General features: G+C 35.4%; 5 protein-coding genes and 1 long non-coding RNA gene across 6 annotated transcripts; 2 read left to right on the top strand and 4 right to left on the bottom strand.

Annotated features, from left to right (window-relative positions):
* On the bottom strand, window positions 4,428–4,837 carry LOC104712543. Its single transcript, XR_755527.2, has 3 exons — window positions 4,780–4,837; window positions 4,599–4,669; window positions 4,428–4,517 (listed from the first exon to the last, which is right to left on the bottom strand). It is a non-coding gene; the product is annotated as an uncharacterized LOC104712543 (long non-coding RNA).
* LOC104715785 (putative F-box protein At4g21240) lies at window positions 5,517–6,068 on the top strand. Its single transcript, XM_010433161.1, has one exon. The coding sequence runs from the start codon at window positions 5,517–5,519 to the stop codon at window positions 6,066–6,068; it is 552 nt and encodes a 183-aa protein (XP_010431463.1).
* LOC104712542 (TPR repeat-containing thioredoxin TTL4) lies at window positions 6,298–9,259 on the bottom strand. Its single transcript, XM_010429463.2, has 7 exons — window positions 8,256–9,259; window positions 7,973–8,168; window positions 7,706–7,887; window positions 7,257–7,593; window positions 6,983–7,172; window positions 6,787–6,893; window positions 6,298–6,664 (listed from the first exon to the last, which is right to left on the bottom strand). Exons 1-7 carry the CDS (start codon window positions 9,137–9,139, stop codon window positions 6,512–6,514), a joined length of 2,049 nt encoding a protein of 682 aa, XP_010427765.1. The 5' UTR covers window positions 9,140–9,259; the 3' UTR covers window positions 6,298–6,511.
* On the bottom strand, window positions 15,560–18,727 carry LOC104712541 (ketol-acid reductoisomerase, chloroplastic). The gene is made up of 10 exons (XM_010429462.2): window positions 18,335–18,727; window positions 18,135–18,227; window positions 17,880–17,945; window positions 17,623–17,763; window positions 17,307–17,534; window positions 17,081–17,198; window positions 16,853–16,992; window positions 16,594–16,761; window positions 16,349–16,504; window positions 15,560–16,091 (listed from the first exon to the last, which is right to left on the bottom strand). The coding sequence occupies exons 1-10, from the start codon at window positions 18,629–18,631 to the stop codon at window positions 15,723–15,725; spliced, it is 1,776 nt and encodes a 591-aa protein (XP_010427764.1). The 5' UTR covers window positions 18,632–18,727; the 3' UTR covers window positions 15,560–15,722.
* LOC104712540 (NECAP-like protein CG9132) lies at window positions 19,009–21,424 on the top strand. Its single transcript, XM_010429461.1, has 7 exons — window positions 19,009–19,340; window positions 20,029–20,060; window positions 20,184–20,357; window positions 20,444–20,475; window positions 20,553–20,643; window positions 20,747–20,858; window positions 20,933–21,424. Exons 1-7 carry the CDS (start codon window positions 19,200–19,202, stop codon window positions 21,251–21,253), a joined length of 903 nt encoding a protein of 300 aa, XP_010427763.1. The 5' UTR covers window positions 19,009–19,199; the 3' UTR covers window positions 21,254–21,424.
* LOC104715783 (pentatricopeptide repeat-containing protein At3g58590-like) lies at window positions 21,491–23,865 on the bottom strand. The gene has a single exon (XM_019229396.1). It carries the CDS (start codon window positions 23,735–23,737, stop codon window positions 21,512–21,514), a length of 2,226 nt encoding a protein of 741 aa, XP_019084941.1. The 5' UTR covers window positions 23,738–23,865; the 3' UTR covers window positions 21,491–21,511.

Below are 26,583 nucleotides of genomic sequence, written 5' to 3'. Positions count from 1 at the left end.
TCCTTATGTAATGACAATAGTTGACGTAGTTAATAAGACATTTATATTGTTTGTATATGTGGCTATGTGTTGGGGTATACCTCAAGTAGCTGAGAAACATTTTTCCTTATTAGTTTAATGAGGAGTTGTGATTTGGGTTGGTTTAATTTCGTAGTATAGGCTGCATAATTGTTTACATTGTATTTAATTGTTAAAAAAAAAAAAAGGTCGAGTTGTTTCAATTCTCAACAAATCGACCAACATATTTATATATATTCATCTATACAGGCGTATATAAAACATAAATTAAACATCACAAAATTCAGACGAGAGCAAAAAATCAGATTTTCTTTCTCTCTGTGTTCTCTTCTCCCATCTTCAACACGACGGAGCTTCTTTGTATGATAACCAAAAATTAGATCAAAATATGATCCATCAATTGAAAAATCTTTTTCTGTCCGCTATCAAATTATTAATTTAGGATTCTGAATCTACCTATATAAACTAAGAAATCGATCCAAAGGAAAAGTTGTTGAATCAGATAAATTCGAAGAAAGAAAAGAGTCGAAAGGCGAGAAATTGAAGCTTGAACAGTGATTCATATATTTGTATTGAGAGCTTTANACATCCATAAACAAACATAGGTTATGTGTACAACACCATAAACATTCTATTCCGGTGGTTGGTTCACCGGAGTCCGGCATTGACCAGTATTGACCGATATTGACCAGTTTTAACCGGTGTTGACCAGTGTTGACCGGCGTTGACCAGAAAAAAAATTCAAAATTTTTTTTTTTCTTTTTTCCTTATAAAATTATTTTTTCATGTATTTTTGATAAATAAATAAAAAGATAAATGATTTTNGGTATCAGAGCCCGATCCGCACATACTCAACCCAATCCACAATCGGCCCAGCCTAATAGTTGGTNTTATACAAAATAAAATCTTATATGACAAAAAAGTAAAAATTATATACCAAAAAAAAGTAAAAATTATATGACAAAAAAAATTGTGGTATATCTAGTAACTAATTTTGTTAATACAGAAAATATACAAAAAATAATATAATAAAACAATACCACCAAAATTTTATATGTAGTTGATTTTTTCATAAAACTATAATAAATATATACCTTTTTTCAAAAATTATTTTTTATTTTGTATTTTCAAAGGTGGGGATTATAGATATATATATATATATATATANCACTCATTGCCAATTGGTTTTGAGTTGGAAGCCCACTATCTAACATTATGAACAACCCGAGAAAAGAGAGTAAGGAGAGAGAAAAAGGCTTTTGTTACTTTTGATTTATTCCATTATATATACTACTCTGAATATGGTATTAAAGAGGTTTCATTGGCGCAGTTGGTTAGATGAATGGTTACATTAATCCGGGAGTGTGGGTTCGAATCTTGGTACAGTATTTTTGTGCTCAGCAACGACGTCCTTTGTTTATTGATTTGGGGGTTTTGACCGATTTTAAATTGTTCGTGTAAGAAATTCAAATTTTAGTTAAGTTCATGTAGCTATCTGCACGACTCAAAGTTTCAGGTATGAATACGATAAAGTAACTTAGTTCATGGGGGAATATACCGTTTTCCCGTGGTTTCGGTTCATGTTATTCAAATCCTGGTGGGTAACTAGTATATATCGACTGTGACCCATGTTTAAAATGAAAGTAAACAATATATATATCTCAATATGTTTGATAAAACCTTAATTTTCAGTGGATAATGAATGATAACGTGAGCCAAACTAATTCAGTGATCTTTTTTTCTATAACCAAATTGTGTTTGTTTGCTGTGTAAACATGACTTAAGTTTGAGTAAGATTACTTTTTATTTTGCTTACGTCAAAAGGTGCAACCGTCTTTTCTCAAGTTTCTGAGAACACTTTTGCATTTTTTTTTAGGTATAATTTCGAAATTTATTTATTTTAAACGTAGGGCAACATTATTGCATACAACGTATTAATTAGTAAATTAATTAGAAGTTTGTTGACAAAAAAATAATAATTAGAAGTTATTATTAACTAGGTGGTAGTCCATGCGTTGATTAGGTTATTACATAATCGCTATTCTATTTTGAAGAAATAACATAAACTAACATGTTACTATCATTTTAGTTTTTTTTTATTGTGTACATCAAAATATTTTACTTATGTTTTGCTTATATTTTACATAGATTTTAATTATTATTTTTTGTTAATTTACTTTTTCATATTAAAAATATATATAAAATGTGAACTTGTCATATTGGCCCATGAGCTTATGCATTTGTTAAACCGCCTTAAATTTGTTACCGTTTTAGTAATGAATCTAATATACAACATTGAATGATATCGTGCATTTTAAATGTTTTACTTTTTGAGTTCTTATTATGTTTTAAAAATATAAGTAGAACAATATAAGGATTTAAATTACAACATTTTACAATATGAATTTTAAACTATTTTTTGTTTAATCTTTGAAATAAAATACTAGAATAATATTACTCATATACATTTTTAATATAAATTTATAAAAGCTGAATAATAGTGTATCTGAGTTTGATTTTTTATATATATTTGAAATTAACTAAAACAAATAATTATAAAATTTTAATTTTTAAAATAACAAATGTGAACATGAGAAGTGTCTATTTATCAACTTCTTAGAGTATTGGTTTAGAGAAAATTTTAATTTATTATATAAGATAGTTATCATCCTTCGTACAGCAGCTACACTCTTTCGCCCCGCCGCAGACTAGCCTGATGATCTCCCCGTACATCGTGTCATTCAGTAGTTTGGAATATACCATCTCCTTATCTCTCTCGATGACTGCTTCATCTCGTCGGGCCCAAGATGGCCAAAACACTTGTATGAGGTGAGTAAGGCTTCGATCGAATCTACAAACAACATCACACGTGAAACATATTGGGTATGGCTACGTATGTAAACACCAAATGTACGTAAGCAACATAAATGACTAAATTAATACCATGGTATCTCTTCTTCTGCAAAAGTTTCCGAGTATCTTTCATAAGTCCTGAGAAGCGGTTTTCGTTATTCATTCTGATTTCTGAAGATTCTTTTTTTTTTTTTTCTTTTGTATGTGACTTGTTTCCTTCTGTTTTTTTTGTTCTGGTGTGCTCTGTGACTTCTTGTCCAAGGGTCATATTTATAGAGTGAAAATGGAACTCTACGTAATATCATATCTTTAATTTCTCACTTCTTCTACGAGGGTCATATTAAGTTATTCCTCTTTTGGGTAATTTTGTACTTAAATTTTTCTCACGGTCAGTGATGGAATAAATGGACTTTTCATGAATTGTTACTATTATTGGAACGTATTATTTGTTGTAATTTCCTAGGAACGCCATTTTTTTGTTACAATGCTATTGCTCTGAACCTATATTAACATTTTTTAGATACATTTTAGAAAAAACAGTTTTTTTTGTAAGATATTACATAAAAAATTTTGATGGTTTAAAGAACAAATTAATAAACTAATTGAGGGTAAACATGAAATATAAAAATAATTATACATGTATCCAAACATTCTCTACAACTAATTCTCTACTATCCATAAAAGCAATAACAATTAAAAGATATTAATTTTAAACACAAAATCTAGAATTATAGCATGGCCTAGAATGAGTTAGATATTCCCAAAACTCAAAAATAAAACAAAAGTCTTAGATTTCACTTGTGATCAAAAACATTTGAGAATTTGTTAGAAATACCGTTTTTCAAAAATAACCAATTTTTTTTTTGTAAATTTGAAGTGATAAAAAAGTGAAAGTACATAAATTGAGACTACAGTGAACTTGCTTGCGAAGGATACCAAAAAAAAGAAAGAGAAATAAAAATTAGTCTACACGTTTTCGTACATTATTTTTACTAATTTTTGATAAAAGTTTCCATATATTAATTGCTCCCAAGAAAGTATTACCAATTATATGACGGTAGCTAGAATAGAGGTGTCAAACGGGCATGCCCGCGCCCGAACGGGCCGACTGTGACGGTCCCGTATTTTCAGTGATCCGCTGCGGACATGTCCGCCACGGGCGGCGGGCGAAATATCAATGCCCATGCCTGCTCCGCATACCTTTGCGGACTAACGGGCATGCCCGCGGGCATCTCTTCTTCTCAAGAACATCACCGCTGGTGTCAAAACAATACGGAGCAGAGAGGTTTTGGTTGGTGAGTGGAGACTGGGGAGAGAGAATGGTGTATGGTGAGTGTACGTACGGAGGGAAAGGCAGAGTAAACTGAAAGTATTAAACCAAAGTAGAACCATAATCAACAAATGAAAATGTTTAAACTGAAATTTAAATCAAATAAATAGTAAACTGAAAGTATTAAACCAATAGAGAACAATAGCCAAAACGATAGCCACAAATCATAGAAATTTTGAAGTTCAAGACAGACAAGCCAAAGAAATATTTCTGTTAAAAGTGTGATGCTTACCTGAAAACCATTCTTGAGGGGTATAACATCGCCGACAACAATATCATAGATAGAAGCCCTGACTCTTCTACCACCTCTAATAACCTGCAACCAAAAACGTTCAGCACACATTGTGGACAAGAGTAACACAACATTATACAGAAATGACGAACTGCAGGAACACACCTCTACATACACGTTTCTCTTCTCCTCAGTCAACTTTTCAAACCAACAAGAATGCTTGTACTCGGCGATAGCTGCAAAATAGGAGACAAACAAAATCAAAATCTGATTGTTTCCAACTTTCCATATTCACTCTTGTAACTCAACAGCAACTCAAGAACATGAACGATTATAGTTACGATACCTCTCACAATGATGTCAAGAACAGTGGCCAAAACGATGCAAGCTTCCACATCTATACATCGAAGATACCCTGCAAGTGACTCATGAGAGCGAGCCATAGATAATAAATTTAGATAGAAATTTGAGTAGAGCTCAAATCTAGTTACCAAACTTGTAAAAGAAAAAAAAATCACCTTTGATTCGCAGCAGCAATCGGTCGGTGTTTCAAAGGCTAGCAAAAGAATTGCTTCAGCAGCAGCAAAAGAATTGCTTCAGTAAGCAGCAAAATCGGTGTCTCAAAGGCTAGCAAAATCGATTGCCAATCGGTGTCTCAAAGGCCAACAAAAGAATTGCTTCAGCAGCAGCAAAAGAATTGCTTCAGTAAGCAAAAGAATCTCCTCTGTTCTCCTTGAATTTCCTCCTCTCTCAAAGGCGAACTTTGCGATGTTGGCAATTTCGCGGACCACCCGTATGACCGCGGGCGTGAGCGGACAAAATCCATTTGACCCGCAAACCAAACGGGCTATGCCCGCGAGACCCGCCGATTTTTGGGCATGAAATTAAGGGCCCATGCCCGACCCGCTATGATACCTAACGGGCCATGCCTGCGGGCCTAAGGCCCAATTGACACCCCTAAGCTAGAATGATTGTTAGTGAACGACCATTCCTTTCAAAATGTGCCCAAAATCGTAAAAATAGCCAAATGGAAATGCCTGGCATGCAATATTTGTTAGCATAGATGGAAAAAGAACAGAAATAATGAGTTTTGATGTGAGGACTGAAAAATTCAAGATAATCCAAACGCACAGTTGTATGCTGTGCGATGAAGTGGAGACTAACCCTTCACTAGTGAGCTACAAGGGAAAACTAGCTTGGGTTATCTCAGAATCAACGTCGTCTTACAGATTATGGATTCTTGAAGATACTGAAAAAGCAGAATGGTCGTGCCAAGATTTTCATATACCATTTTCTCTAGAAGATCCTGTTGTGAAAGATAATTACTTTTTAAGTGATGTGACAGAAGATGGTGAGTTTATCTATGTGTCGGTATCATGGCAAGATAAAGAGATTTATGTGTCTTACTATGATCCAAAGAGAAAAACTCACATGAGGAGGAGGATCAAAATTGAAGATCTTGATGAAGATGATGATTTTTGGCTCCGTAATAAATCATGTCGTGACGATTGGAAGTTTCTTGGAACTCTAACGAATCACATAGGGAATGTCATGCCTCTAAACACATTTCCTACTTCTTCACCTTCTGGCGCACGGCTTAATAGATACATGCACACAGCGCTTAACCTTGGTTAGTTTTGTTTTTAAATACACTTCATTCCTCCTCAATTCCATCACCGTCACCGTCCACCTTCCGTTTGTCATCGTTTATGTTCTAAGTACAATATAAATATATAATGCTATATATGATTTTTTTGTTTCTTACTATATTTTATCTCCTAAGAGTTTCTTACGTTCTTTTGTGTGTGTGTCTGGGCCATTTCATTCGCTGATTTCCATTTTATTGAAAGCATTACAAAATAGGTGATCAAATAAAACCATTTAAATCGGGGCATTTCTGCATAAGTGAGAAGCACTCTCCTCAGATTGATACAATTGGAGCAGATCTTATATAATAAAGTACAGTAAAACAAAAACAAAAGAATGAAAATTTTCAATAAACAAATGGGCTCTTTTGAATCAATTTACGTTCGTTTCGTGAAGACTAAAGATTTGATAATGAGAAGAGAGATGTGTTGTTATAAGAGGAAATGAGTAACCGAGTCCTCTAGTAACTGATGACTAGGACACACCATTTCCTTCACTTTCTCTCCCTTCTTATAGATTTTAAAGGTTGGCACTTTCTTGATGCTCTCTGCTTTCGCCAATGCCAAGCTCTCCTCCACGTCCACCTATATATATACACAAACCCCGTTATTACTCCACTATACCAAAAACAATAACCATTTTTTTTTCCTGGCGCTAAATGCAATGTAATTTACAAGATTGAGTATAATAAGAACAATCGTCTTACCTTGAAGAAATGTACTAATGGATACCGTAAGCATAAGGTGTTGACGAATGGAGATATTGCTTCGCTTTGTCGGTTTGATGATGATTTGAAATGAAACACAGAGATTCCTAAGAAAAAAAAAGTAACCATTCTTGTTTAGCAAAGAGAGGGAATCTTGAAACTTAAACTTGCAATAAGTGAGTTAATTCGTTTATACCGGGAAGTGATGTTGCGGTCTTGAACTTATCTAAAGTCGAGACCTCTTCAACTTCGTTATTGAATCCCTCTTCAGATTTGTTCGATAGAGCGGCCTTTGCTCTCTGTAAAGACTCAGCAACCTCGCTGTCTCCTGGAAGTTCCTTTCTCAATACTTCATAATCTCTAACCGCATCCTCCCATCGGCCAAGCTGCATTTAACATAAGCAACATTGTGTCAAGTAAAGTACTTAAAAACTCTGTTTGAAACCAATTCAGTGTCTTTTTAATCTAACCTTTCCATATGAAGCAGCTCTTCGGAGAAGAGCCTTGGTGTAACTAGGCTGGATTCTCAGCGCTTGGTTACAATCATCAACGGATTTGTCCCACATACCAAGTTTAAACCAACATGCCGCTCTATTACAATACAAAACCGAGTTGAAAGCATCAAACTTGAGTCCATCTCCATAAGCCACACTGGCTTCTGAGTATCTCCCTGAACTGAAGAGCTCGTTTCCACTGGTACGAGCTTTCGCCACATTCTTCACATTGTTCAAGACCGATACTACCTCAGCATTATTACTATGATCAATCGTGATGGCTCTCTCCACCTTTACAACAGCATTCTCAAATCTGCAAAAAACCTATCATCTCTACTCACTCACCCAAGAACCAAAACACCACTACTAATAAAAGAACTTAAAAAAAACACCTTTCGAAGTTTTTTAAGTATTTCGAAACTCACCTTCCTAACGCCATATCAACTTGAGCCTGAACACATAGCACATAAGCATCACATATTATACCAAACAGTTTCGCAGGTGACTGAGTAAGACGATGTTCCACTCTCGGAATGCTGGATAGACACAAATCCGAATCCTTTATCTGATGAAGCCGCAAAAAGGCTTCTGCTTTACAAGCTACAAGCTGCACATGATCAAAACCTCATTGTTCTCTTTTCGTTGGTAATGGAAACACAAAAGAGAGACAATGCCACATCTAGATCTCTTACCTGAGGAGACGAATCAGCTCCATTTGCAATGGCTGCATCGGTTTCGCTAATGACCGTTCTCCAATCTCCGATCTTTCGAGCCTCCGTACACAGCCTGAGCTGCTTCTCAAGCGTCTGCAACCGCTGGAAATCAGCTTGATCGGGACATTGCCCGGAAAGACAAAGATGACGTCTCGCATTCTCAGCTTCTCCCAATCTAAAGACCAACAAACCAATCAAAGATTACTCCTTTATCCGATCAAAACAACTGATTTCCAAATTTAAAGTTAAGATTTTTAAATACCTGAGATAGAGAGAAGCGAGTCTCTTGTGAGCTCTAGCGTAACAAGGATCAAATCTGACAGCTTCAAGGCATTCTTTAACAGCTTCCTCTACCCTCCCTGACGCAGCCAACGCCGCCGCACGGTTGCTTCTATAAGCTGGATTATCCGGTGACAGTGAGATAGCTCTGTCGTAAAGAGCCAATGCCTCGGCGTATCTCCCTTTCCTATACATTTCGTTACCTGCCTTCTTAACCTCCTCTGGGTCGGTCATTTCCGCCGCTCTCGTCGTCGCCGCGTGGTTGCTCTTGCCGTTGTTGTTGCTGCCGACACCACCACCACCGCTTCGTATGATGTTCCCGTGGCCGTAATTGGCTGTCCCTGTGCATAGAGTCTCGTGTCTAACGGAAGCTCTCGTAGCCATTCCGGTTTTCAAGATCCTTCCCGACGGACAAATGTTTCCGGTAGGTAAAACTCCGGGGTTCGGAGACGTCGCGCCGCTTCCACCGCCGCCGCGAGAGCTGACCGGAGATAAGCCTAAACCGGAGTAAATCAGCGGGGTTCCAGCAGAAGAGGATCTTCTGTGACCCTGTTTCGAACTCCGGTTCACGTTACCGGATCCGGGTTTAACCGGACTTGTGTCGGTCATACCGGAAAGCTCGCCGGAGTGACTCCGTCCAGAGGGTTTACCGGAAGCAGAACCAGAGGAGCTCGAGCTGCTTCCACTAACAGCGGGAGTGGCAGCGGCGGAGGAGTAGCCACGTTGGATCACCGGAGAACCGAAATCGAGTTCTCTGAAATCGGGTTTGTCGACGGTGACGTCATCGTCTCGTTGGAAACTCAAAGAATCTCGGAATTTACCGGTAATGGAAGGTTCTAGAGAATGTCTTCTATAATGTGACGACATCTTTTTTTACAAACCAAAATCTAAAATCCTCTCTCTCTGTCTCTCAGAAGAATCAAACAGAGAGGCTAAAAGAAAGAAGGATGAAGAAGAAGAATGAGAGAGTTAAGTGAAGAGAGAGAAGAGAGAGAGAGAGATCTTGTGTTATATAAAAGGAAAGCGGAAGAATGAGAATGAAGAAGAAGAAGAAGAATGGTGAATTCTATCAAATCAAAATCATAAAATTAAATTTTTTAGATTACCGTTAAAAGATTTCTTATTAATTAACTAAAACGACTAATTCTCTGTGTTTTGTTTTTTTTTTAAAATAGTAAGATTAAGACATTGATCTTGTTGTGATTCAGCTTCTCTGTTTGTTAATCACGAGCCTGTTTTATCCTTCCGTGTCTTTCACGGCTGCTTGTCGCTAATTACAAAATTACCGTAATTTTTTTAGATATTATTATTATGTAGTAATAGTAGTACTATAGAGACTAGTGTGTCTCTATGTATGGTTGACTTTAAAGTTTGTTTATGTTTGAACAGAATCTAGATGAAACTTGTGTTTGCCGACCACGAATTTTTATACGGATTTCGTAAAAAGTCAAAATAAATTTGATAATTTTGTATGGTTCTTTTTTTTTTTTTGGGGTAAATACGAGATCATGCGTCGTCGTGTTGTATAAGACAAAAGTACAAAATAAACTGATATAGTAGTATTCATATGCATTGTAACAGTAATATGTGTACAAAAACCAAATTAGTACTCGTATTTACACAAGTAAAATACAGCTTCAAATGAAAAATGACACCTCGGATTTAAACCGACGCATCAGCAGAGTCAGAGACAGCAAAATTGAGGGTAGAAACGTCTTTTGGTACATGTGTATGTACTATTGTACTGCTGGCTCCAAAAAAAAAAAAAAAGAATTCAAGGATTTTGAATTTTGAGTTTTGTTACATATCCTAAACATTATTTTATGGTGACTGAGAAACAGTCTTATTATGTCATTATTATTTATACATACATATACATTTAATTTAAGTTAAAATTATATTCACACGAAAATGAAATAAAGAAAAGAAAAAGACAGCATATTTATGTATACTGTACTTGGAAGAGAGAGCAAAAGAACAACAGAGAACAAAAGCAGAAAAAATAGGAAAAAAATAATAATAAAGCAAAAGAGAAGGCTCATTTACTGATGGGATAGCTGGCAATTTTAAAGGCTACTAGTAATACTATTTTCTTTTGTGGGGATTAATAAGACAAATATTCATTTATTATAACTTTTAATCAATGTTCTGATCTATGTATTATGTTAACCCTCTATGGTTCTGCTATATTTAGCTGAATCTCTAAATCATAAATGGGATGTAGAAACGAAGAAAACAGAAAGGGACGCTAAATAGGGGGCAAAATAGTAAATATAGCACGTGCAGTGTGACCATGCCAGCTGTTTTCGTTACAGTTGCCAGCTAAGCACGCCGAATACAATTTAACGGGCGTTTGTAACGGAACCGGACCGGGAATATTTTTTTTTTATCAAAAAAAAAGCGGTCCCCCAAATTCCCTCCAAACCGATCGACATGGGCGATTACACATTTCTCCATACCGGGACGGTCCGTGTGGCTCCCCAAATTCTTGAATCAATCCAACCGGCTCTCTCTTTTTTTTTTTCTTGTTAATTCAAAACCTTTGACCAAAAATAGCAAAAGTACTACTATTAAGTCAGAGAAACATCAAGTACATATATNTATATATATATATATATATATATATATATATATATATATATTCATAACACATTTAGAAGGAAAAAAAAAAAAAATTGGTCCCGACTCAAGAAAAAATATATAATCATTGATCGAGAGAGAGAGGCACCCCTTACCCACAATTGAATACTAGTAGAGAGTTAATAGCAAGATCGCATTTTTATAAATCTTTGTTGATCACATAGCATTATACATATTCTAGCAGCTTGCAAATATTTTGTTTTACGATTTGACATAATCGCAGTAATAAGTACATCAATCTTTTTTGTCTTTTGCAAATAATTGTTTCATAAAAACACTCACAAGATGATGCATTATTTCAAAAAAGACATTTCTCCTTATAATATTGCTGGCCGCAACATTTGACCCAATCAGATACGACAAAAGAGGAAATGGAGAGTAAAAAAAATTTCAAATAGGAAGAAATGAGTAGTAAATAAGCTGGTAATTATGGTGCTTTTACATCATTAACATGATTAATTGTTGGGGTTAGCCCTGGGCATTCGGCTTCGGGTTTTCGGGTTTTCAGGTTTAGACATATAGAACCCGTTCAGATTTTCTATACTTTCGAGTTCGGGTTCGGGTAATACCTGTTCGGGTTCGGATAATTCGGATATACCCAAACTCAATCGAACCATGAACAAAAAAAAAAAACCTAATTTTTATTTTTTTTATAAATTTTAGAAAACTTGTATATATAAATATTTAACATTTCTTTTTGAGAAGTGGCAAAATGGTTAAAGATGCACCTGTAAATGTTTAAGGTTGTGGGTTCAAATCCCTTAGAATACATATTTTTACATTTAATTCGGGTTAGTTCGGGTTCGGATTTCAGATCCAGGTAATATGCCTAGGGCTAGTTGGGGGTATCTAACTCAGTAAATAAAAATAACAAGATTTGGGTTTAAACTTTAGAGATAACAAAGAGAGAGGAGAAAATCAACTTTTCCTCCAATTAGGGAACATACTTTATACATAATTAAATTTATTAATGAGAAAATTAATTAAAAGTGCGATATTCTCGTAATTAATATCTCAAGGCATATATGTAACCTTTAATTATTGTTGGTGGTGGTGTGCTGGACGAACATAGACCCACCCACACTTGCAGGAACTATAGGAATCGAACGTGACGTCTGCTAAGTTGTTTTTTAGCCTAATTTATTTTCACTTAAGATAGATTAATTTACTAAAACAAAATAATCACTAATGGGTGTAAACTAAATAAAACACAAAACGTAGCAAATCATTATGTAATATGTCAAAATCTTTTTAGAAGAGAATATAGGGTTTTTTAAGCAAAGCCAATAAAAGTTTCAGACAACATAAAATGTTTGAAAGCAGAAATGTTACAATTATTAAATATATCTACTGGCTTAAAGAAATATTCAGACACTACAACGATGATAGTCTAGATACCTAAAAATAATTATAAAACATAATATATAGTTCTAGCAATTATTTTTGTAAGCATAATATCACATTTGTATTGTTTTGGTCTAAACGATACCCTCTATGGGTAATTAATGGAGTAAATAAACACAATGATTCCCAATATACAACGACAAAATGAACCACGTATGGGTGTCCATTATCTGGTTTTCTAAATTTTTTGAATTAACGACAAACGACGCTTGGCTAAGCTCGATCCTTATGGTCATTAAGGGTATCCAATGCTTGTTTCATCATTCATATTTTAGTTTTTCATAACCAATTTGATGTCAGCGAAAACACAGTAAGCAAGAGAATATATGTAGATCGCATTACCGTCCAACTCGCAATTTCTTAATCTAAAATGTTGCGCACGTTTAATGGAGAGACTGCTACACATAATTAACTATAATTATATTATCTGATTCTTTTAAGATTTACTTTTTCGTGTACAGTACAAGTATGCGAAAACAAAATACATTTATTTGTTGATTTGTTCCAAAGATGTTGCTTGGATTAAAAAGATTCAATTATTTTATGTTTAACTAATTGAATTCTATTGTTTTAGTAGTCTCACGTCATGGTGCTGATGGAAGACATCCATAAGTTTTTCTATAACTCAAAACGAGATCGATTTATACGATTTTTGTGTGGCACTCTCATGAATTGCATGTTGAAACTAACACAAGTCTGATAGCTAGTACGTAGTATTCATTTTGCTCTGGTAACTAGTGTTACGTTAATTTATTTATTTACTCTACGTAAGCGAAACTAGACCTAATATAAATAGTATATATATATATATATATATTTAATCTATATTCATATTAATAATTTAAAACAGAAATAAAATTAGCTTGATAAAAAATTGAAATAAAATTAGCAAGTAGAATGATTTATTTTAAATATTCCAAATAATCAAACTAACAACATTATTACAAATACTCATTGGTTTTGCCATCTGAGGCTATATGCTCGAGCATGTGAGCATATGCTCACGAGCTGTGAATTATCTCCTTTATATGCATCATCGATCATCGCCATCATGATCAATAAATAGATTAATTAAGGTGTTTATATATTCAAAATGGTTTCTCTGTAATCATGAACGAGGAAAAAGTTGAAGAGCTTTTAGTACAGTATGCACGATTTATGTGCTGTTTATTTAATATCTCACATGTAAACTATGTAAGTGTATTGATTTTTAAAAGAATTTTATCTATATGAACATTTAGAAGAGCTAGGGCAAACTTATTTGATGTAACGATCAAGTTATTTTTATTGATCAGAGATGTTTTTCCAACGTTGTGAAATTAGATTATTCAAATCTGGTGCCACGAAGAATCATCAGGCCGGATCTAGAAAAAATTATGAACCATTATATAATCAAAACTTTTAAATTAAACATAAGATGCATCATATGATTTTTTTATTTATAGGCTAAGACCTTTCTATAGCTTACTTTATTAAGTTAAAGAAAATGTTTTAAAAGTACTAAATGAAGTTTATAGGATATTAAACAATCTGAAAGACATCTTAAGTATATAAATATATTTTTATTGATAAAAAAAATAATAATAACATATATAGGTTTATTTGTATATGATGAAAATGATGGGTCATATATATATATACTGTGGCTTAATCGAAATCATGGTTGAATTGGTATTAACAGAAATAATTACAAAGCATTGGTGTCAAATCAATTAGATCATATATAGTATATGATTTGATTTCACACTAAACACCAAGATTATGTCTCTTAACAAAAACAAAACACCAAAATTTTGGCTTATACCAAAGCTAAAGTAAATTAAAATTGAAAGGGTATTGGTCCCGTCGTGGGATTCCACTAAGTTACTCATTAAAGTTTTTATCCTTCCAAAAATAACTAATTTTGTCATTACAATCATGTTTCTTTTTTGTTTGATGTTTAAAATACACCTAGACGATAAAGTTATTTTGGGTTACTCACTTACTCAGTAATCAGTATGTGTCATGGAGAAATATAAGAGATTCATTTACTCAGTACACCATCTGTGTTTTGGTAAGATCTACAACATGAATCCTTATCAATTGGACATTTACGTATTCCGGAAGACAACAACAAGTTTGAAGTTAGCTAGAAGAGAACAGTTTCTTTTTAGTGTTTTAATATTGTTTTTTGGTTGTTTTTTTTTTTGGGATAAAGGAACATGAAATGTGGGAAAAGAGCTATACAATATGATTGGCTACACATGTTGGTCTTGTCTTTCTCTAGTTCTTGAGCCACACTATCATATGATTGCAGAATTTTTATATTTATTTAGTTATTCTGATCCTTTTTTTTTTCTTTCTTTTTTTTTCTCAAGCATTGTGGATTTATATCTCTTCTCTTTTTTTTTTTTTTTTTAATAAGAGGGAAAGGGAAAAAGACTTGACATATAATGTAAATGTGCTAGAAGGAGGGAGAGCACATGTCATTACATGTGATTCTAATAATTTAGATTCTTTCATTTCACAGTAAAAAGAGAGACAAAAGCATTGTGCTCTGCCAAGTTCCTCTTTATCTTTAATTTTGGAAAAACAAGATCACAAATTATTTTTCCTTGTAAGAATAATTATATTAGAAATTGGAGACTAGTGAGTAGTGTGACTACATACATATATTCGTATCAATATAATCTATCTGGCATTTGCGAAAACTTATCCCTTTTTATTCTATGTTCAATCAACATGGATATACAATTTCAACCAAGTTACTTTCTCAGATGTCTTTTTTTTTTTTTTGGCTATCGAGACCAGATCTTAAGTTCGTGTAAAATATACAAAGCAACTAAACCAAGAAATTATTCTAAGCTCAATATCTCAAACTGTAGATCTAAAACATCACATTATTTAGCAAATGTTGTAAGAATGATAGCTCAAAGGCTTGATTGGAAGATGTTGTAGAAGCTGCAGAAAGACATAATTTTTTTATCAAAACTCACAAAACAGTATTAAGATTAAGCAGACAGATAAACATTATCAAATCCGATATAACAAGGGGATCTGATAAGCTTTGATCCCAATCTCAGTTATTAAATTTGACACTACAGTGTACAATCACATGAAGCGATGCTGCAGTGGGTACAAAAACCAGCTTAACCCGAACCCGTAATGAGCCTACTGGGGTATACTTTTAATAGGCTCCTTCCTTATCAGTTGTAAGTTTGCAATTGTTGCAAGAACTATCGTATCGAAAAGTAGTAAAAGAAGTTTAGTTCCAAACTATTTATTGATTCGTAGGGTTTAAGCAAAGAGACATAATTATTTCAAATCCTTCAAACAAAACAGTCACGCCTAAAAAACATCCCAAACTTGACTCACTTAAAACTCCGATTACAAATAAGAGACTCTGACCAACTTTTCAACTCTTCGCTCAGTTGCTAGATTGACGCAACTCAGGTCGGACAAAGTCTGCATCAGCAGGCACAGAGATATCGACGGTTGGCCTCAGCTGTGCGCAGACCTCAATGGCACCATGGACTGGGTCAGAGAAGAAGTTGCTGATCAGGTCTCTGTTGATCGCTGCACCACTGTCCACAGCCACAAGAGCTTGTTGGGTCAGGATGTAGTCGAACCGTGGTGCCCATTTCCTCGAACCCAACCTTGCTGTGGTCGAGCAGTTGTCAACCATGAAGGACACTCCCCTGGCGTGCATAAATGGGTTTAGAGAGTCCACTGATTCAATCACACTCTCGTTGATGATTTCTGAGTAAGAGTGACCTTTCTTCCTCAAGATCTCAATCTATACAAAACCCAACAGAAACCAACATTTAGATTCAGAGAAATCACTAGAGATCAATAGCACGCAGATACATATTAAATCTAGGGGTTGCTCACTGCGGTTGATTCGAACCAAAACCATACGAAGAAGTCGATTTAAGAATAATCAGTTCAATGTCAGTGAATCAAAATTGAAACTGAACCTACTTCGCATAAACCGAAAATCCAAACTAAATCGAAACAATAGTGGGCACACAAGATATATAAACACAAACATACCTGAGCCATCATAAGTGCTACATAAACTCCAGCGGTGAAGGGATACAATGGACCCAAGTCACCAGCAGGTCTGGACTTCCTGACACGTTCACCAACCTTCCACATTCTTGTCTGGTCAATGTTTCCCATTGGGAATGCTGGCAAGCCTTCTTTTTCCTGTTACAAGTAAGAGAATCCATCAAAATTCCTGCTTAAAATGTGTTTTGGGTAAATGTCATAAAAGGAAGATTCAGAAGAGTCATCACATAGAAGCGACGACCGGCTAAGACTACACTTCGGATTTCGCTGCCACTTTGTACATCCTCGTAACATTCATAGAGAATTTCCATACAAGGATAGAAGGATGCGCTGTATGCAGTCTCAAAATCTTTTTTACCTTCTTCAGACAAGGAGTTGTACACGGCCAACATTCCCTGATGTTCATAGTTCATCAGAAACAGGTTTCACTTTTTAATTCCGATTTGGCCAAAAGAACGAATTAGTCTGGTCTCTACAGATACTAACCTGGGTAGAGATAGTCCTTGAAATTGTTCCTGTGATGCATTCTACTGTGTTCTTGTAAGCCAAGTCTTCAGCCATCCCATTTTCGGTGTACCTTCTAAACAGAGACTCCACAATTCCATGGACAGCACCGAGCAAAATGCCTTTAAACAAAAAAAGAAGAAGATACGCTTAAGTATGGATTAAGCGAAAGAAAGACAATTCTATTAGAAATTTAGAGGCTCAACTCACCTCTTTCTCCAAAGATGTCACTCCTGTACTCTTGTTCAAGAGTAGTAGCAAAAGTAAAAGGAGAACCAAGTGCAACTGACCATCCCAGTGCAACATCGGCGGCTCTACCGTCGACATCCTGCCAACAGGATAACAGAGATAGTGGTGAAAAAATGAACACATGAGGTATAAGAGCTTTTTAAAAACAAATTATAGCTTTTGCAGTAGAGATAAAGAGATAGAAAACCTGGTGGACTGCAAAACTAGCGTTGATTCCAGCACCGTTGATTTCTTTTCCTTGGACGTATAGCCTCCTCACAGAAGGACCCATTCCCTTAGGGCACACAGCGACCACACTGATGTTCTTTGGGAAATCGAGTCCCGAGGACTGTAAATGCCCTAGTAGAAACCCGTGTGATAAACCGAGAATGCTGTTTGGCTTCATGTGAGAGAAGATTTTCTCATAGTTATCAGCCTGCAAAAACAGGATACATTAAAATCGATGTATACACCTAATACCTCAACAAGTAGTAGATATATTATTTGTAACAAACTGCAGTTACCTGAGCAGCGTCAGAGATCAACAGCAACACAAGATCGCTGCCAGAGATAGTTTCCCATATATCACCCAAAGTACCACTTTCTTCAGTGAAGCCAGCGGCACGTGCCTCCTCAAATGAGCGAGACCCTTTTCTGAGCCCAATCTACGTTAAAGTAGAAAAAAAACAAGAAACCATGTCAGAACCCTTCAAGTAACAACCAGAAAGCCAAGCTAAAGCAAACAAACAAAAATATGCAGTCAACTCAGCAGTTAAAATACCTTAACAACAATGTCAGACTTAGCCTCCACAAGTGAATCTCTCAAATTCTGAGCTTGGGCAGGTCCCTGCATATAGACAACGAGTTTAGAACAACAAATGGAGTAGACACAAGAACTTGGAACTAATCTTGTTCATTCCAACTTTATATGACAATGAAAATATTTTATTCATTTCCTACATGCCTTTAACAAGATTCCATATCCACAATCTAAAGTAAAGAAGTACAAAGAAAAGAGACCCAAAAAAGTAAGTACCTGAGATCCCCAACCAATCACACCAATCTGCTTAACACCCTTGAAAGCATCTGGAAGATGTTTGAACAAATCCCTTCCTCCTCTCACAATGTACTAAAACAAACATTAGCAACAATCACAGAATACATCAGCCACATGCAAATGATTATAGAATCAATCACCACAAATTCGAAAAGGGATAAAGGAAGAAAAAATCAAACCTCTTCGTAGCCAGCAAGAGAGACTTTCTCCTTTTTGAAGACAGATGTCTCGAAATCCAAAGACATAGGGGCTTTGACCGCAGAAGAAGAAACCATACGAGCGGCGAGGGAGGAACCGACACCATTCCCAGCGACGGTAGCAGTTAAAGACCTCAGAGACTTGGAAGAAGAAGAGAGGAAACCAATATTGGGCAGAGCCAAGGAGGCTCTAGCTTTAGAAGACCTAAGGGTTTTGGATGAAGAACAAGGAGATGGGCATGAGAGGGAAGGAGCGATGGATGAAGTCGCAGCCGCCATTTTTTTCTCAGTTGTGAAGCAAATTGACTGCGCAAAGAGAAAGAGAGAGCTCTCACAAATTAGGGTCACACAAACTCACTCCAAGTGGAGAGAGAGATTTATTAATATAAAGCACACCTACTCATCACCACCACCAAGAGTCAGATTTTTACAATTTGTTTCTTTTCAAGTATTATAATGGGCTTAAGGCCCATAATACTAAAGGCCCATAATATTAAATATAGCCTATATTGGTGGTATTGGTTGATCCATCATCAACTGCCTCGATGTTGACTTCCCAGCGGCGGTCTGCAGTCTATAGTCAGGGTCTTGAAAGTCAATGTAATTGACGGTTTAGATTAAACGTAATAAACTAGATCGGATGGTTTGGAGGTTAGCGCAGATCGAAGTTATGGTACACTAACACACACCTAACGCGAAACCTCTACGTTTCTTCGTCTTGGCGACTTCTGTGTGAGATTGTTGTAAACTAATCACAGTTCGGCAAAGACTAAACATTGAAGATTTTTACGGATGTGTGTGTGTGTGTGTGTTTGATCGATTCAGTTATCTGGGTTTATTGTCTGAGATGGATCAAGCTTCGTCTTCTTCGAGTATGAAGGAAGACAAGAAGAAACCTTCTACTGATCCTGTGACCGTCGATGATAACGAGGAGAGAGAAGCTATAGAGATTGCTCTGTTCCAAGTGCCTGAATGCTATGTTTATTTGGTAAAGTTTTCAACTTTATTTAGGTTATATTGAGATTGTGTATTGGGGATTTTTGATGAATTTTGCTTCTTTTATGTTGAAGTTACATCCTTTTCTTTGTAAGTAAGTTCACTTGATGAGTTTTGGATCTGAGCATTAGTTAGAACGTAATTTCAATCTGGTGCTATAGGTTTTTGCCATAGTGTTGAGGTTAGTATCTTAATCTGCATTTGTTTAAGTTAGTTAATTTCTTGATCGCCCAAAATTTTCGTGTCTCAAGCTGGTTTAAGGGGGTGATCAAGTACGCATTTTTAACTATCAACAAGAATTTGTTTGAAGGAGATTTCATTTCGTCTGAAGTACAGTGATGAAAAGTTATCTATTTTAAACAGTGGCATGCTAAGTGGTTTCTTGATGAGGTCTTTGAAATCGTACGAGCTGCTATATATTGTTACATGGGTTCATTCCGTTCTAGGATGTTTGAGATTCCAAATTTGGTTACCTTGAACTCATTAGACATTGTGAAGTGCTGTTATCTACATTAGCCTAAAAATAATCTCAAAAAGATAATGGACAACCTTGGAGCTTGATGTACTCGTTTTGAATTTTATCCTACCGTTAATGCTCTCTCCTGTCTTTGTTTACTTTACGGGACTGTTACAGATAGTGAGCTCCTCTTCGTCTTTCTTTTGTTTGTGTGTGTATGCAGATACCTCCAAGGAAAAGTGCAGCTTCCTACAGGTTCTTTCTTGCCTTCATGACATCAAATCCTTAAATCATTCTGATCTCTATAATTAGGAGATTCTTACATTAAGATGGAGATTGACATCAGCTGATACTTTTTATAAAATTTGATCCTTGCAGAGCAGATGAGTGGGACGTGAACAAATGGGCATGGGAAGGAGCTTTGAAAGTGGTGAGCAAAGGAGAAGAATGCATTATTAAACTTGTAGATAAAACCACAGGGGAACTTTACGCTCAGGCTTTTCTACGAGAGGGCGATCTTCATCCAGTAGAAGCCGTAATTGACAGTAGCAGGTAACAAAAAGTTGACCTTAGAACTTAACTTGGTCCTCTCATGATGTGCAGCTTATCTAACAAAAAGAAGCTGTTTTGTCTTGTAGATACTTTGTTCTCCGTGTTGAAGAAAAGATAGGTACTCACTTACCATATAGATATAGAGATGTTAACTTGTCGTAGTTGTTTTGAGTTTAGTTCTTTGAAGCAATGTAGATGGTCGTGTTCGCCATGCTTTTATTGGACTCGGATTCCGGGAAAGAACAGAAGCCTATGATTTCCAAGCAGCACTCCATGACCATATGAAGTAACATTTCACGTCCAAAGTGTTCTTTTAAAATCATTTTTGAACCAACTAAATCACGTCTGAATCTGATCTCCCTCTCTCTATCTCTCTCTCTTCGCTAAAGGTATTTGAACAAGAAGAAAACAGCAGAAGAAATGGAACAACACTTTCAAAACACATCTTCTGTTGATTACAGCTTAAAGGAAGGAGAAACAATTGTTCTCCAACTAAAAAATGTAAGATTGACAGTTATTGTCTGGATACATTTTCCGCAAGTTTCTTGTTGCTGACATCAAAATGATTGAAACAGAGAAGCGACAAGGACACAAAGTCGAAAATAGTAGAGAAGAATTTGAGCAATCTCTCGTTGGAGGATAAGGGCAAGTCAATAGAAACCATTCCTTCAATCATCCCACCACCTCCACCTCCTGGACCGCTTTCCCCTGTCACAACCGCTCAGCAGTCCCCGTCAAGTCTACCACCAAGCCTCAGCCTCCAAAGATCGCCAAAACAACAAGATGTAGATACAAAGAATGAAGAAGATAAGAAAGAAGGCCAAGAAGCCAAAGATGGAGGCGTTGAAGATGATGCACCAGATGATGACTTTGGAGATTTCCAAGCTGCGGGTTGATTTAAAGTTGTTATCTTTTTACCATATGCAAAGCATCGTTTTATAAGTAACGTGACTGATCAAGGTTTGGATTGCTTGCTACTGAGAGAGCTCATCTTCTGTATAATTGCAAAATACAAGTCTGTCTCCCTGAACTTGTTATTAGATAGATAAAACTCTGAAGTTTTCATTTTGATCTTATAAATATATGAACGTTGCAAGAGAAACAACAGAGAAATATCAAAATTTACACTTCTTTTGCAATTCTACTTTCTTCAACTACTGAAAAGAGACGACATTGAGATTGTTTCTCTGCTCTTCTGCAAATCGATTGCAACCATCAAGAAACGTACGCCATACTGGTGCATCTGCAGGGAATGGCATTCCATGAATCAGATGCTCGGCTTCCTTTAGATAACCGTTTCTAGCCAAAAGATCAACGGCACAACGATAATGATCTATTTCCGGTTCAACACCATAAACCTTCATTTTCTGAAACAAATCCATTCCTTCTTTTACCATTCCACTATGTCTGCAAGCAGTTAGCATAGAGATGAAAGAGACTCGATCTGGCTTAAAACCTAGAGATAACGATTGCTTAAACAATTTAAATGCCTCATGTCCATATCCATGGATGCCAAGAGACGAAATCAATGTCGTCCATGTAATGAGATTCTTGTCTCTTGTTTCTTCAAAGACTTTGATTACACTCCTAATGCTTCCGCATTTCCCATACATGTCAATCAATACATTGCAAACAAATGTGTCAGCACGGCTGAAATTTGTTTTGATGATTCCACTGTGAATAGAACTCCCAAGCGTAAGGTCACAAAGCTTAGAGCTCAAACTTAAGATACTAACGTATGTGTAATTATCAGGGCGAATGTTTGATTGAAGCATGTGTTTGAAAAGTTCAATAGCCTCTTTATAATTATCAGAACGGGAGCAAGCTGCTATTGCAATGTTCCAAGATACAGTGTCGGGTTGTTCTAATGTCGAAATCAGCTTCACAGATTCATGGTACTGACCTGTTCTGCTATACATTCCGGCGACAATGTTGAGTGGGACAACAGAAGATGGCCCACTAGACAAATCCAGCAGAAGAAGAGCATCACTCATCAGTTGATTCTTGGCGTAGGATCTCATGAGAGAGCTTAACACATAGTCATTATCTTCACATCCCATTCTCACAATAACGGAGTGCAGCTGCTGTAACTCAATGACACAACATGATTTAAGGACTGTCGAAAGAGTATATTCAGTTGGCATGAAACCCATTTGAAGCATTTGAAGAAACAAAGAGAGACAAATGGAACCATCTTTATTGGCATAACCCCAAAGCAATGTATTCCAACATACAACGTTCTTATCACGTACAGAATCGAAGCATAGGCGGGCATCTTCCAGACTACCACATTTAGCATAAAAGTCGATTAGTGCATTCCCTAAAAGTATGTCAGTTTCACAGCCATTCTTGATTAGCGTACCATGAATCTGGCATCCGAAACTAAATATCTGCATACGAGAAGACGCACTAAGAACACTAACATATGCACCTTGATTCGGGGAAAACCCATGCTCTGGCATACTTACAAAGAGTTTGAGTGCTTTTAAAGGATTCTCACCTTTGGCTGTTGCACCAATTATGGAGTTCCATGATACTACATCCCAGGAACCTGCCTCCTCAAAGATTCTCTCTGCCATACTTGTGCTGCCACATTTTCCATATTTACTGATGAGAGAGTTAACGACGGAAATTTCACAAGCTAACCCTTTCTTCATTGCTGAGCAGTGCAACTGTTTGCTAATTACCAAGTCATTTTCACAAGATACACCAGACAAAACACCCAAGAAAGAGCAATCAGATAAACATGCCCCCTTCCTAACAAGCTCACGGAACAGAAACATGCATTCTTTGAGAAAACCACGGTGCCCCAACAAAGACATCATATGGTTCCATGTTTCCAAACTCTTAAACGGCATATCTTCAAAAACCTGTTTCGCCATTTCCAGCAACTCAAGCCTCCCATACAAACACAACAAACCAGTACCAACATATGCATCATCCATAATCAACCCATACTTAAAGCTCAAACCGTGTAACTGAGTTCCAGCATAAACATCCAACGATGCACAGGACAATAAACCACTCACTGTTGACTGATTCGGCAAATATCCAAAATACCTCATTTCAGAAAATACACGCCAGGCTTTCTCTGCATCCCCGCATCTGCTGTACCCTTTAATGATCGTGTTGAAAGAGACTTTATTTCTCTCAGGCATTTGATCAAACACTCTGCCTGCAAAAGATACCTCGCCAAGCTTCTCATAAAGACAGATAATGTTGTTGGAGATATAAACAGGCTGCTGAAGGGCGTAGCATAACGTGATGGAGAGAGCGTGAAGAGCTTTGGTTCTTGCAAAGGAAGGAGCTTTTCTGCAGACATTGAGTAGACTAATTAGACGATCGTTGTGATTGACGAGATCTCTACAGCTGAGGCTCATACAGAAGGAATACTGAAAACAGAGTACTTCCCAGATCGATCTCAGTTCTAATTACATGAACTAAATTTTATGCATCATGATCATGACGAAAGTTCTAATCAAGTTTTCGAATTAAAGTTATGATTTTAAAAAATAGGGAACAAAGTTTGATGTTCAGAAACAGAACCAGGGAACTATAAAGGGTTAATCTAAATCGCAACCGGCTGGTTCAACCACAAGATTACGGTTTGGTCTGTCCAATGGACCAACTTGGCCCATATTTAAAGAAAATCGAATTAATACTATGGTTTTTCTCTAAACAACCATCCAATCTAACAACAATACATGATATTTATCAGTGTTTAAAAAAACGTCTAGGCATCGTCAATACGCTAGGCGCTCAGTAAACGCTTAGATCACCGTCCAAACCGTCTAAAATTGCATAAATTTTATTTTAATATTTATTTTTAATTTTTAATTACATATATTTAAATTATTAAATCTATATACGTAATTATAAACGTTTATATATTGTTAATGTAACTTAAATAAATGTATTTTTCTAACTTTTGTTTATGATTTATTATTTTTTATTTATCTAACATATACTTTTACATAATTTTATATATAATATTATATATATAATGTTTTATGTTGTAAACGTTTAAACAGTCTAAAAACCGTCTAGGTTCCGATTAGACGTTCTAGGCGCTGGTCACCGCCCATATACCGCCTAACACTAATATTTATGAATTAAGAAAAGTTGTTCTCCTTATCCCTCCCATCTTCCTTTTACATTCTTAGTTTAATGTTTGTATAACATTGGTTTACATATCTAATTCATATAAAATGGATTTCTCAAACTATGTAAAAGAAAAGGACAATAAGAGTAATTAAAGTGAGACAACACAAACCAACAGTTTTTGAATCACATCACGTATTTTCTTGAAATCAATCAAGTTGTCTTCCAAATACACTTTAATCCACTCCAGATCAACGTCTCTTTTTATTGCCTCTTCATGACCTATGGCCTCGAGAGTTTTCAGTGTCCTTTGCGCCTCACGTAATAGGTTGTCATCCACCATTTCCAAGCATTTCTTCTCTTCCATTGTTAGATCAACTTTCAGTTCTTGTATGTTTTTGACGACTTCCTTCAAATCTAACATAAAAGACATGAAAATGCTAAATCAAAATTTTACACTACAAAGAACAAAAAAGAATAGAAATTGTTAATTACCGTCAAATCTCAATCTAAATTCAGCTACCACAACATTTTTGAAAAGTTGTGTACGTTTTGTAACTTCTTCACTCATTATATTGATTTTGACACTAAAAAAAAAACTTTTATGCTTTGCTACAAATTAAAGATGTTATCTTGTAGCGTTTTTTTTTGCTAGTTATATATAGTGTTTGAGACTAGTTCGTTTGAAAGAGATCGTTTCCTTAAAAAGAGTGTTATTAACCATAATTTGGTGCATATAGGATATGGATTCTGGATTCTGGTCCTCGTAGAAAAAAAAGAAAAAAATGTGCTGGATAACGTAAAGATAGAAAATAATCTTTGAATTTTGATTTAATGGGTACACACTACTATTTTTTACTTTACTTAGTACAAAATATTAACTTTTTAATAGTTGTCTAAAATAGGCCTTAAAAGTTTATCTTGTTAAAATTTGAAAAGTATGCAGTTCGAGTAAAACGGTATCAAACCACTACATACTCGATAACTAGCTAATCAAATAAAACATAAGTTGTATATAAACCAACCAAAATTTTCACAACCCAAACCAATATTAATTCAGTTTTGATCCACTTATATTATTGAAAAAAAATTAACTAATTAACCCAAAATGAAAGCAAAAATCATCAAGAGAATTTGGGACAATGATCATATGTGCTTCTTCCATCAACTTGTTAAGTTCAACAATGTTTAAAAAGATTGATTAAATTGATAAACAAAAACACCAGATGCTTCTCTTTTTGGATAAGTCTCAGTCTCACGTCTTATCAGAAAATTTTACTTTTGTAGTCATCTTCAAGATAATTAGTAGTTTTTGATATATATCATCCATAAAAAGCACATTATATTTTGTCAATTAACTCCTAATTTTAACTTTTAAGTGATCAATCTTGCTAATTCATTCTTTTGTTTGTCAATTAACTTCTTCTTTTATATCATGATCCATTAAAAGAACAAAAAGTATACTTATATGTTAATTCTACGTTTGTAATCATCTTCAATAATATCTATATCACAAAATACAAATTTTTTGTTGACTCTAGATGATTATGAAAAAATCACACTGTGCATTGCATATTGACTCATTTGCTTCATTCCATCTTGGTTTCTGATATCGTAGTCGTAGTAGTATCGAATATATCATCCATATAACACACAAATTTTGTTTATCAGTTAACTCCATAACAACGTTTCTTATGTATATCTACATGTCTTGTTTTCGTTATGCTACGAACGAGTTTATAAATCTTGATTTGTTTCTCTGGTTAGTCATATTATTTGTTTTACGCATATTCTCCGATTTTTTTGAATTTACTACTTTTGTACTAAAAACACAAAAGAAAACTCAAAAACTTTTCAATCTTTGAGCGCCAAAACCAAAATTTTCAGAGGAAGAGCAAAATCAATTAAAAATATTCATAATAAATGTATAGTTTTATTTGGTCTTCAAAGAAAAAAGAAATATTAAACCCACTCGGGAGCAAAAAAAAAAAAAACAAAATCGATTTTTTTTTTGTTTGATTGATTTTTTCCATATTCTCAGCGTAAGAATCGATCTTTATAGAGGATTCCTCCAAGATCTCTCCTCCCACATCTCGATTCCTTCTTTCCTTTTTTTTTTTTTTTT

This window comes from Camelina sativa, chromosome 9, assembly GCF_000633955.1.
Source record: "Camelina sativa cultivar DH55 chromosome 9, Cs, whole genome shotgun sequence".
Classification (NCBI taxonomy): domain Eukaryota; kingdom Viridiplantae; phylum Streptophyta; class Magnoliopsida; order Brassicales; family Brassicaceae; genus Camelina; species Camelina sativa.
Note: the sequence above shows the minus strand (reverse complement) of the source record. Positions and strands in the feature narration are given on the sequence as shown.

Bases quoted from the DNA above. Each gene is read 5' to 3' on its own strand.
- LOC104712542 (XM_010429463.2), bottom strand. From the start codon at position 9,139: ATGTCGTCACATTATAGAAGACATTCTCTAGAACCTTCCATTACCGGT. The intron at 7,173-7,256 runs GTTAGATTAAAA...TGTTAAATGCAG, and splicing joins GAGCTGCTTCATATGGAAAG to CTTGGCCGATGGGAGGATGC. The intron at 6,894-6,982 runs GTATAAACGAAT...TTTTTTTCTTAG, and splicing joins GACCGCAACATCACTTCCCG to GAATCTCTGTGTTTCATTTC.
- LOC104712540 (XM_010429461.1), top strand. From the start codon at position 19,200: ATGGATCAAGCTTCGTCTTCTTCGAGTATGAAGGAAGACAAGAAGAAA. The intron at 19,341-20,028 runs GTAAAGTTTTCA...GTGTGTATGCAG, and splicing joins CTGAATGCTATGTTTATTTG to ATACCTCCAAGGAAAAGTGC. The intron at 20,859-20,932 runs GTAAGATTGACA...TGATTGAAACAG, and splicing joins TTGTTCTCCAACTAAAAAAT to AGAAGCGACAAGGACACAAA.
- LOC104715783 (XM_019229396.1), bottom strand. From the start codon at position 23,737: ATGAGCCTCAGCTGTAGAGATCTCGTCAATCACAACGATCGTCTAATT.
- LOC104715785 (XM_010433161.1), top strand. From the start codon at position 5,517: ATGAGTTTTGATGTGAGGACTGAAAAATTCAAGATAATCCAAACGCAC.
- LOC104712541 (XM_010429462.2), bottom strand. From the start codon at position 18,631: ATGGCGGCTGCGACTTCATCCATCGCTCCTTCCCTCTCATGCCCATCT. The intron at 17,199-17,306 runs GTTTTCTATCTC...TCCTGTTGGCAG, and splicing joins CTAGTTTTGCAGTCCACCAG to GATGTCGACGGTAGAGCCGC. The intron at 16,505-16,593 runs GTGATGACTCTT...TACTTGTAACAG, and splicing joins TAGCCGGTCGTCGCTTCTAT to GAAAAAGAAGGCTTGCCAGC.